Source organism: Chrysemys picta, chromosome 3, assembly GCF_011386835.1.
Source record: "Chrysemys picta bellii isolate R12L10 chromosome 3, ASM1138683v2, whole genome shotgun sequence".
NCBI lineage: Eukaryota > Metazoa > Chordata > Testudines > Emydidae > Chrysemys > Chrysemys picta.
The window spans coordinates 173,407,132-173,419,242 of NC_088793.1; the positions used below are offsets into that span (position 1 = coordinate 173,407,132).

At 36.4% G+C, this 12,111-nt stretch overlaps 1 protein-coding gene across 2 annotated transcripts in view; it reads right to left on the bottom strand.

Moving 5' to 3' along the window:
- LRPPRC (leucine rich pentatricopeptide repeat containing) overlaps positions 1-12,111 on the bottom strand; it is a 163,134-nt gene that overhangs the window by 82,982 nt on the left and 68,041 nt on the right. For both annotated transcript variants that reach the window (XM_005296109.5, XM_065589551.1), the window contains 2 exons: positions 7,863-7,987; positions 7,098-7,204 (listed from right to left, as the gene is read on the bottom strand). In XM_005296109.5, coding sequence (XP_005296166.2) covers positions 7,098-7,204; positions 7,863-7,987 — 232 coding nt within the window. The remainder of the gene's footprint in view (positions 1-7,097; positions 7,205-7,862; positions 7,988-12,111) is intronic.

A 12,111-nucleotide genomic window follows, 5' to 3' on the forward strand; every position in this document is an offset into this window, starting at 1 on the left:
AGGGGCATACGAATGTTAGCATATCTGGCATGTAAATACTTTGCAATGCCAGCTACAAAAGAGGCTCATGCAAACTCTTTTTCTCACTTTCTAGTGACGTAAATAAGAAGTGGGCAACATTATCTCCTGTAAATGTAAACAAACTTGTTTGTCTTAACGATTGGCTGAACAAGAATTAGGACTGAGTGGACTTATAGGCTCTAAAGTTTTGCACTGACTTGTTTTAGAGTGCAGTTACGTAACAAAAAAAAAATCTACATTTGTTAGCTGCATTTTCACAATAAAGAGATTGCACTACACTATTTGTATGAGGTGAATTGAAAAATACTATATCTTTTATCATTTTTACAGTGCAAATATTTGTAATAAAAATAATACTATAAAGTGAGCATTGTACACTTCATATTCTGTGCTGTAATTTAAATCAATATATTTGAAATTGTAGAAAAACATCCAAAAATATTTATTAAATTTCAATTGGTATTCTATTGTTTAACAGTGTGATTAAAACTGCGACTAATTGCAATTAATTTTTTTGAGTAAATCACGTGAGTTAACTACGATTGACAGCCCTAATAAACATGGTTTACTTGCACATACATCCATCTAACCTACTTATCTTATGGGTTTTGATAATCCTTCTAGTCCATGGTTTAGGAAATGTATTAATATTGTATCTACAATGACACCCAAAAAATTAGCAAAAGAATGTTAACGTTGTAAAACCAAGTATTCAAAAGCTAGAAAATGCCAGAATTATGGTTGCCTATACACTTTTAATTCAGCCCCCCTGTGCGTATGCACTGTGATTCAGTCTTTAATTACATGAACATGTACTATTTATTCCACAGGGCCTATGTCTCATTCAGTGTATGAGATGGACTGTGTTCTGGAAGCATGTCAAGGTTGTTCTATGTATGAGGTGCTAGTGCTTACCAATGAAACGAAGATTTTTAACAAGGAGAAAACATTTTCCTGTAATCTTGTTTTCAGAAATGGAGGATATATTTTTGTTGAAACTTTTTAAAAAGTCAGCCTGAGACAGGCAATGCATGGAAAATTTCAGTCCGGAAAATTGAAGTTTGGCAAAGCTATAAGCAACTGAAAACAAGGTCTTCTAATGACAAGTTTCAAAACAACCTTAACTACAGCCATTGCTACCTGTCCCTATAATACTAAATTTGCAGTACTACTTTATTTACATTGTGCTCTACAAACTGCCATGACAAAGCACTTCAGTTCCTAGCTGCCACTGTGCTTTTATAAAAAACCAAAGACAAGAGTTTAAGAAATAAGAACTTCAGTTCTTCCAGTGATAAACACATGCTAACTGTACTGAACATTAGTAAGGAATGACTCCTAATACTTCTATTTCATTTACAATATCAATGTAAAAGGTATCAGTATTTTTTTGTTTTGTATATATTTTTCTGTGTTTTAGTAAATCTTTTTCTGCAAGAAATAAACTGACTTTAGCAAAAAAAAGAAATTTACCAGCATGTTTCTATTAAGTCTTCCTATGAAAGGATTATTCTCTTTTTAGTACAGCTGAGTTTACATATTCCTTATATGTATGAAATCAAGCTTCCACTCTCTTGCACTTATCTACCTCAGCAATTGCAAGTGTTTACAAATAATGTAAAAACGAGTACAAAAGGTCAGATTACAACTGGCACAGCTCTAGGTTTTTCACTTGGGAGGAGGTAGTTAAGTTTTGCTCATCTGTGCTCAATTACCTGTATCTTTCAAGTGGTGGTTTTTTTCAGAGCACTCAAACATGAGATGAATTCACATCAACTTGAAGAGGTTTTCTCTTTCAAACAAGTTTCAGCTAGCACTTTCAAACATCACTTAATATTTTCTTGACCATGTACAAGTAATTTTTTCAGAAGTGCCTAGCTGATTTAGGAATTTAAGTCTCATTTTCAGAAGTGACTAAGGCACTGGGAGCCTAAGTCCCACTAACATTCAACATTTGAAAATGGGACTCTGGCACTTTTGAAAATTATATTCCATATCTTCAAAGACCTAATTTTATCCAAGTACATATCATAAAATAAGTGTGTACCTACACTTTTAATCCTCATTCATTTTATTACACCATTCAATGGCCAATCAATTAGCTTGGAAAGTTTTGCATCATTATTCTCCTACCTGTTCCAACTGTTTCTGCTTTGAAATGATTGACCAAAGAGCAATGGACTAAGCTGCTTCACTTGATAACGTTGCACTTCCATTTAGCAACCCATTTCTTTCTCCTTCCCTTGTGCATCTTCCAACTTGTATGTTGCAGCAGACCCATTTACATTTTGGGCTCTGATGTCACAAGATCTTCTTCAAAGAAAGTATCATATGTGAACGTTTTCTCTTATAATTTTGAACCAAGGAAATTTCTGCATGAATAATTTGGAGTGGTGACTTCACTTAAACTTGTTTTCACTAGAAACAGCACACGCTGCTGACGATAATAGATTTAGCACTGGTTCACAGCTGCACACGGCTTAGCTGTAGGTATAGTCCATAACACACTGTTCATCTCTGTTCCAGAAAAATATGGTTGAGACTTGCTCTGAGTAGATTTTAACCACTGTTTTTTGAACCAGTGCTGAAGAAAGTTTGTCTTGGTGTACACTTGCACATAACTATAGTTTCAGCTGCAATTTAAACAGTTAAAAACAGGTAATTTTTTCTAATGTAGACCAGGCAAAATAAGTGGCCTAGCTAGACGCTGCTTCACCACACATTTCTAATGACAGCACTGAGCATGATTATAAGAGGGAAAAGGCCAGTCTGACAACGTAACTGAAGAACTGTTAAGATTAATTGCTGTGTATGCAGGACTGCACATGAAGAATCAAGAGAAGATGGCCTAACAAGTTAAGTTAGGGGCTAGAACAAAGCAGCAGTTACAGCAAGTGTATTCAAACGACACTGAGGTGATGCATCACCACCACAACAACAGAATTGTTAAAGAATAAGCCCCTACATACTATATCCAAGGAGCACACATGGTATAATGATGTGTTGGAGGATAAGGGGGGAGAAAAGATATCCAAGTGGTATAAAGTTCCCTCCTCCATTCCCCTGGTCCTAAGTCAACTGTGTGGCAGTCTAGTCCCCAAGCATAAATTAGCGTAGTCTAAATGATGCTGTTATGTCAACTGACAATGACCAAAATGGCAACCAGAGGTTGGCAGGATATCACAAAACCCCAAACATGCATCTTTTGCTCTAGCCACATCTGCTATGTTGGCAACAGGGAGAAGGGATACTATAGAGGCTGGATAGCCCTCTGTCACTGAAGGATTCCTACACAGGGTGATCCTCCTCTGGCCAGTTGCACTGAGTCTACAGTCAGAATATACCAGTAATGCAGCACAAAATGACCACACCACACGCCCAAACCAAACACTGTATCTACCAGCTCTGGAGAGAAACAAGAGACTACCTGAGAGACCCCTGTGTGAATGAGATTTTGATTAGAGACACAGACTGAAGCTGGACAAAGTTTTTTTTTTATTATTATTATTTAAAGACAAGAGTTAAGCAAAAGGATTTTCTAAGATGTACATTTTTTCACCCTGTTTAATAAGTATATCTTAAGTTTTGGGGCTAGTTCACTACACTTATATGTTTTTAATCTTTAGTTTTAATGTGTTTAAACTCCACTTTATATTTATTTTGTTTCTAATTGCCTTTATTTTCTCCAACAATGTTTTTTTCCCTAAGGCAACCTGAACTGAACTTGGTGACTTACTGGGGAAATTCACTGTCTGGCACCCTGGAGAAAAGGAAGTGAGAGAAGGGTACCTGTCTAAACATCTGGTCACATAAAAGTGTTGTGAACCCCTTCTCTGACAGAACCGTGAGGAACCTGGCTGTTGTCAGTGGGTGCACAGCAAAAGACTGAACCCTGGAGCAATGTTCAAGGCCACCGGGGGGGGGGGGGGGGGAGAGAGAGGAGAGGAGAGGAGAGGAGAGAAAGTATGGCAATTTGCCCCAGGTCCTGGGCCCCATAGGGGCCCCATGAGCCCTGGCTGAGAATCCCTTCCCTGGCTAGAGGCGCCTTTTTAATTTTTACTCACCCAGCAGCGGTCCGGGACTTTGGCGGCGGGTCCTTCAGTGCTGCCGAAGACGCGGAATGAGTGAAGGACCTGCTGTCGACGACAACTCTGAGCACCACCCGGTGAGTACAAGCGCCACAGCGGGTGGCGCCTTTTTTTTTTTTTTTTTTTTTTATGTCCGCTCCCCCTCTGGGCGGCCCTGGCAATGTTAGGCCTGCACTACAGCAACTACTGCCTTCCTCCTCCTTCCCCAGAATTCCCTGTCTGAAGGCAACTGATCCCAGTAGCAACCTAACATCCCAGGGCCAGCCCGCGACACAGCTTCAGAGTCCTGCTTCCCCAAAGACCACAAGTAGCAGCAGAGGGAAAGGCTCAACTAAATTAGGCCTTCTAACTCTCCTCCCCCTGTGTAGGTATCAAAACTACCTCACCTGGCACCACCAAGTACCAAAGGAACTACAAACCAAACTCTGGACACATGTTATTTCAACCCTCTCAAGATCAGAAACTGTACTCTATTCTGCTCAGCACACTTCAGCAGAACAACATCAGGAATCCAACACCAGAATCCTCCAGCAATCATTAGTTGACTCTGCTACCACTTCCTCAGATGTACCTATTGTAATGCTACCAATCAGTTTTGCCTATGCACTGCCTCATCATGCCCTCCACTTTTGTTCTTGTTTTGTTGCAATTGATCCTTACCTCTACCTTTTTCTATGTACCATTAGCCTATCAGTCCTATCTCAGTCTTGCTGCCCCTCCAACCTCTCCTGCTATTAAATGCCCTCCAACTGCCCTCATTCCTCTAACCATGATTTCATCTCTGTCCACCACAAAAATTAAATTAGTTTGGTTAATAATCAAGCAACCTATATTTAAAAAGTAATTATATTTCTAACCACCAATACCTGCACATAAACATTTGCAACTCCATGATCGGACTTCTTGTATCCCTTCTCATCTCCTCCCCTCACTCCTTCCCCACTATTGTTATTCACCTATACTGATGAAGGTTTAGACCCCAAACCAGTTGTAGGATTGGAGCCCTAGGTTGCAAGTTTTTTATTTGACTGCAAAGTGTCCAGCACACATCTGGGCTCTCTAAATAACACAACACTAGGTTGAAGTAGTGATCTCCACTGGGCAGTAATAGCTTGAGGCATTATATTCTCTCTGATCATCACTTTCTCAGTTCCCAAGGCAATAGCTTTGTATGGTAACCTTCGGTTTGCCAACCTTTTTAGAGAGGGAACACTAAATAGCCCTGATTATCTGTTTCATTATAAACAAAGATGTTTAGAATTTACCTTTGTTATTATATACAAAACAAGGAATAGTTCAGTAGTTATTGAAAATAACTTTGTTTAGAAGAAACGTAACCCACATATACAAAGGACCAAATCAGACTTTGTAAAGGTTACACAAGACTTGGAAATCCTAATCCAATGAGCATAAAAAGACAAGCAAGACAGCCAGATGTCCATCTGATCTTTTGATAACAGTATTGGGATTTATGTCAGAATCTCTGACTCTTGCTGGTTTTTAACATTTCATGGTCAATCACCAAAGTTAACTTGCTCATTTCTTCTTAATTCTTAAAGAAACAGGAGAGGTAAATTGGCAACAGCTAATTTATACAGAGAAGTAGGTTTTCAAACCAAATCAAACAATATAATTTGTTTACTGTCTGGTTAATTTAAAATGTGACTGAAACAGTCTCTGAACAAAGTCTTTTTTTAAGATAAAGAAATTACCATCAGTACACAGAAAATTCAAGAACACATTTGAAAAAAAAACTGTGAAAGAAAAGTCTATTAAATCCAAAGAAACAGCTAGTAAAAACACAGAAAACTGCAAAATATCTTACATTTCCTTTGGCATTCATTTCACTTCTAAACATCCCACAACAAGTTTTATCCTTCTTATGCCTTTTTCTTTTCTCTTGTATTTCAGTCACACTCTTAAAATAAACTCCTCTTCAGTCCTTGCTAATAACTGCATTGTATTCTTTTCTGTATTATCATAATAAAGCTATTAAAGCATCAAAAGCTCACTACATTTAGGACTACTGCTTTTCTACAAAAGTGCAAAGCATTTTCTAAAAAGATACAGTTTTGTCCTACCATCAGGTGACTAAAGAAAAAAAAAAACAGTTAATTTTTATGCAAGATTTTTAATGTCTAATGATTCAGATGAGAATTTGTTATCTCATGTATTTTTTTCCTTACGAGATTACCCCTAAAGGAAAAAAGGTGTTTCAGAAAAGAAAGTTCAAAGAAAGAAGACAACAAAGTTTCATTTTCTGAAAGACTCTCCCTTAAAATGTTAACTGGACAAGTAATGCAGAATTTAAACACACACACACACACACACACACACACACACACACCCTAAGAAAAAAAAATCACAATCTGGGCAGACTCTGCAGCTGCCCTTTTGACTTATCAATTTCAGTAAGCAAAATTTCAATCAAGCCTAGATAAAATATACTAATCCTAAATAGACCAAGTTTGTCACCTACCACTTTCTATAAGCTGCTTATCATGGTTTAAAAAAATTCTAAATTAAATGCCAAACAGTAGCAGACAGCACTTGTTTGGCTGATTAACTTGTAGACAAGCATTACAAATAAATCTGAGTATGGTCTGCAGCAAATTAAATTCCAGTGCTTTTAAGAACAAAGAATTCCTTGGGAAAGAGGATTAGTAACTTTACACCCAGGAATGCCAGTTTAATTTAATTGTTCCACAATCCGAGATTTAATATGCAAATATCATTTTGATATGTAACAGTGAATTTGATAAAGTAAGGAAACAACTTCAATATACAACCAGACTCTCCCTCTTCTGAACTGTAATTATACATAATAAAGAAGCTGACCGAGTTCTGTTTTTTCCCCCCTTCATTATTGGGATTGAATTTTATTAACATGAATCAGAACAAGACTAATTAAAGGTTAAAATTTTTAAATATATTCTAATTAGGAGTCTAAATAGCTGCATGATTAGAGTACTGTAGTTAAAAACCCACCTCAATGATCTTCTTGGCCTCTTTGTATTTTCCTGTACTCAGGAAGGCAAAGAAGATATCATAGAGCATCGCCATTTCACCTCGATCTTGATTCAAAAAGTCCATGGCTATAGAGAGAAGAAAACTAATTTCATTGTCTGTTTAATAACTGGGAACCATTTTAAAAACAGATGTCAAAAATAATCTAACAAATAAGATTCCCCACACCTAGCAAAACACAAAATAAGTGATGGGGGAATAATTTTCTGGAAAGGGATACTAAGAATGACAAAATATTATAAGATACCTTGCAGCTCAAGGTTAAATATATTTCAAGTACTCTTGCTAATCTGCATTATAGTTTATAATAATTAAATTCAACAGCATTAACAGATTATAAATTGGCATTCTATATTGCTGCAGACTACAAGGATTTAGGATTTCTTAAACATGTTGAGGGAGGGACATATAGAACAAGTTAGGGTGTGTCAACACCAATGGACTGACATATATTCCATTATAGCAGCCTTCTGTTAATAGCTAGGCATTCGGTTGTGGAACATTAGGTTCCTTCATACTTAAAATAAACTTCATTTTTTCAATTTGCAAAAAGGATACCTAGATGCTGCTGAAAGCTTTAAAGTTATGCACATATACTCTACGCATCCTCCCACTGTTTGCACAGCCTGATGTAAAGATAACCAAAAACTAAACGAAACTAAACCACCACCTCCATAAAGAACCCAAAATAACCCAACCAACAATATTTGACTATATCCAACTAACCTTTCTGGAGGAGATCAGTATTTCCTTGTTCTATTAGCCTGCACAAGATGTCATGGATCCTAGGGACCTTGTCATACTTCTTACCACAATCAATGGTAGCTTCCAGCGCAGCAGGTATATCATCCCTTATGAAAAAAGGTACACAATTTAAGTTAAAATGATGATAACAGCCTATAAGCCAAGTTTGCACAAAACAGTACAGTATGGCTTAGGGTTTCCAATTAAATTCATCTAATCACATAAGGATTTTTACACAAACTCCTTAATAACAGGCCATTAAGAAATATTGTCCATTCAGAAAATTTTCCACATCCCAGCGTCAGTTTGAATTTTAAATTTATATTAGGGCTGTCGAATAATCGCAGTTAACGCACGCGATTAACTTAAAAAAATTAATCATGATTAATCGCACTGTTAAACAATGGAAAACTAATTGAAATTTAAATATTTTGGATGTTTTCTACATTTTCAAATATATTGATTTCAATTACAACACAGAATACAATGTGTACAGTGCTCACTTTATATTTATTTTTGATTACAAATATTTTCACTGTAAAACACAAAAGAAATAGTATTTTTCAGTTCACCTAATACAAGTATTGTAATGCAATCTCTTTATCATGGAAGATGAACTTACAAATGTAGAATTATTGATAAAATCTTGCATTCAAAAATAAAACAATGTAAAATTTTAGAGCCTTCAAGTCCACTCAGTCCTACTTCTTGTTCAGCCAATCGCTCAAACAAGTTTGTTTACATTTGCAGGCGATAATGCTGCCTGCTTCTTGTTTACAATGTCACCTGAAAGTGAGAACAGGCGTTCTCGTGGCACTGTTGTAGCTGGCGTTGCAAGATATTTACATGCCAGATGCACTAAAGATTCATATGTCCATTCATGCTTCAACCACCGTTCCAGAGGACATGCGTTCATGTTGATGACAGGTTCTGCTTGATAACAATCCAAAGCAGTGCAGACCGACGCATACTCATTTTCATTATCTGAGTCAGATGCCACCAGCAGAAGGTTGATTTTCCTTTTTGGTGGTTCGGGTTCTGTAGTTTCTGCATCGGAGAGTTGCTCTTTTAAGACTTCTAAAAGCAAGCTCTGCACCTCATCCCTCTCAGATTTTGGGAGGCACTTCAGATTCTTAAAACTTGGGTCAGGTGCTGCAGCTATCTTTAGAAATCTCACATTGGTACCTTCTTTCCGTTTTGTCAAATCTACAGTGAAAGTGTTCTTAAAATGAACAACATGTACTGGGCCATCATCGGTGACTGCTATAACAGGAAATATATGGCAGAATGCACGTAAAACAGAGCAGGGGACATACAATTCTGCCCCAAGGAGCTCTATCAGAAATTTAATTAACACTTATTTTTTTAAATGAGCACCATCAGCATGGAAGCATGCATCAGTGACTTGGCCTCTTCATTATTTACCCCATTTCAATATTTGTGTCATCTGCAAACTGTATTTGTGATGATTTTATGTTGTTCTCCAGGTCACTGATAAACATTAAATTGCATAGGACCAAATCCAACCTCTGTGGAATTGCACTAGAAACATACCTGCTAAGTAATTATTCCGTTTACAATTACACGTTGAGACCCATCAGTTAGCCAGTTTTTAATCCATTTAACATGGCACATGTTAGTTTTGTATCATTCTAGTTTCTTAATCAAAATTTTACATTGCCCTTGATTTTATTACTATTTCATCGATATTAATATTTTAAAATGCATTAAAAAGCAAGAAATGTTAATGTTATTGTAATATTACTGACACTGTGAAAATGAGCCTAACTTGTCGGATCTCTACCGTATCCCCTTACAAAGCCCTGTTTACAGTGCATCTTCTGGCACCCCACAGAGTCATTTGAATTTTTGTCATTTGGGGTGAAGACTAAATTACAGGTTAATTTCAAAACTGCAAGTAGATGTTGCAGACTAGATTACTGTCATACAAGAGAAATACTATGGATGAAATATAGATGGATATAAAACTTCATGTAATCAGTATTTTCTTCTGCTTTAGATGCAAGTTCAGTTTAACACCTTTAAAATCAGTTTTTATTGAAAACTACTCAAATTCTTGTGAGGCACAACAGCACTTACACATATAAATTAAAGTTTTCAGTTGTAAATTCAGCTCAGATTGATTCTTAAACTGCAATAGTATTGTCTCAGCTGTATACCCACAGCATTGAAGTGACTCTTAGGTCAAAGCTATCAATAAATGAATGAATAACTGGAATGTCAATCAAACAGATATTAATAGGTTTTGCTTTCTAAATGTATGATTCTGAAGATATTTATACTGTGTGTGCAGAATAAAAAAAGCCAATAAAAAGAAAATGGAAACATACATGTCATGGTGTTTGCTGCTCATACAACATACAAAATGTTTCCATACTCAGGCCCCCAAAATAAGTTTAAGCTCAATAATGAGACAGTACATTATAACTTGGCTTAACAGACTTTCAGCTTAAAGTAATAAAAATCTACTACATTTCTCTCAAATTTCCTTAGAGCAACACTGCTGGGGAGTTTTTGTTTTATAAGGCTACCCAACCACAATTTACTGTAAGACAAGAGGTGTTTTTTTGGGGGCGCGGGGGGGATGGACGGACGGGGACCGGCAAGTATTTTTATGAGGAGTTGTTAATAATTCAGCAGAAAAAAGCCCACTGACAAAACAAGAACTTACTACACAGCTTTAAAATTTAATTTATTTTTAAGATTATGTTAATGTTCTGAATGCACATTTTGCTAAACCTTACAACAGTTCTGCATTTTTTTTTTTTTTTGTAAGTTACAGTTAGAACAAAATGTGTGTGCAAATAACCAGACAGGTCCAAGTTAATGTCTGAAAATCTTATTGGACACAATCTTCCTATACAATTTATATATTCATCAGTATCCAAATTTACATACCAAAGGTTCATATAATGGATAAAGTGTCTGATCCCAAAACACATTTTAGTTAATGTGTCCAATGACTTCAGCAGGCTTTGGATCAGGCCCCAAAAGAGTAAAGCCCTGATGCAGCATTCACAACCAGGCTAGCGGACTTGTGTGTCCATGGGGTCATCAATGCAAGGTAGGGGTCTAAGTTTTTAAATATAAATTCACATGATCCATGGATCATCGAAAAGAATGGGAGTTTTGTTTTTATGGGTGAACTATTAACATTTTACTTCTTTTTATTAGTGTCGACAACTGCCATTTATGCTTCTTTTTAAAGGGCAAACTCCTATTTCTCTTTTAAAAAACACTTCACATAAGCAGTTCGGATATTACTTTTCTCATTACAATCTCTTCATTTAAAAAAAGGAGGTATGCTATCATAACCTAAATGACAGAAGCAGCCTAAACGTATTATGTTTGATCCTCACATAAATACAAGACAGCTCTAACTCAGCATTGCGCTGCAATTTAGACTGTTCTATTTGTAAGAATATGAGGCAAGTTATTTTTGCCTGGGGCACTTGTGAATTCTTATATACTGTGGCCCCAATCCTGAAAAATCACTGAACTAAGTAGGACTACTTCCATAAATAAAGTTACTGACAAGAATAAGTGTTTGCAGGATCAGACTCTGTAACAAGACTGACCACCATCTAATTTTTCTCTCATACCTATTTCAAATTATATAAATCATTCCCCTCTTGCTTCAAGCATGTAGCTCTAGAACTAACCCTTTTACTTGTAATAAACAACTTTCCAAACCAGAGAGTCTGCTTGATAAAAAGACTCCAAATATTGATTTTAATTGGAATGAAGTGCTACAACGTTATGCATAAAGCTTTAGTGAAGTGGCAATTTACCTAAGGGGTTTCCTGATTGAAAAGCTCTCAAACCTGAAATCACTAGAGAAGGAGAAAGAAAAAAAGGGACTCTGGAAGGGAGAAAAAAAGAAAAAAAAGAAAAAAAAACCACTCTTAAAACAAATCCCTCTCTGCAAATCTGAAGCAGATGTTAGTATGGAGGGAAATCAATTCAGTAAGGTACAATCAGCTTTACAAAAATTATTCTGTTAAGAAAACGGGCTCTTGAAATAACAATGTTTTTTTCTGTTCATCAGCTAGAGCGAGGAATCTTCAAGGAGACTGGTGTTGCAATTACAACTAATCCTCCCCAAAAAATTAACTGTGTTGAAGGCTTTGTAATTTCCCTAGGTACAATTTAGCTGTCACTTACTTTAAAATTTACTCAAACATGCGTTCCGAACAGCACTAACTTCACA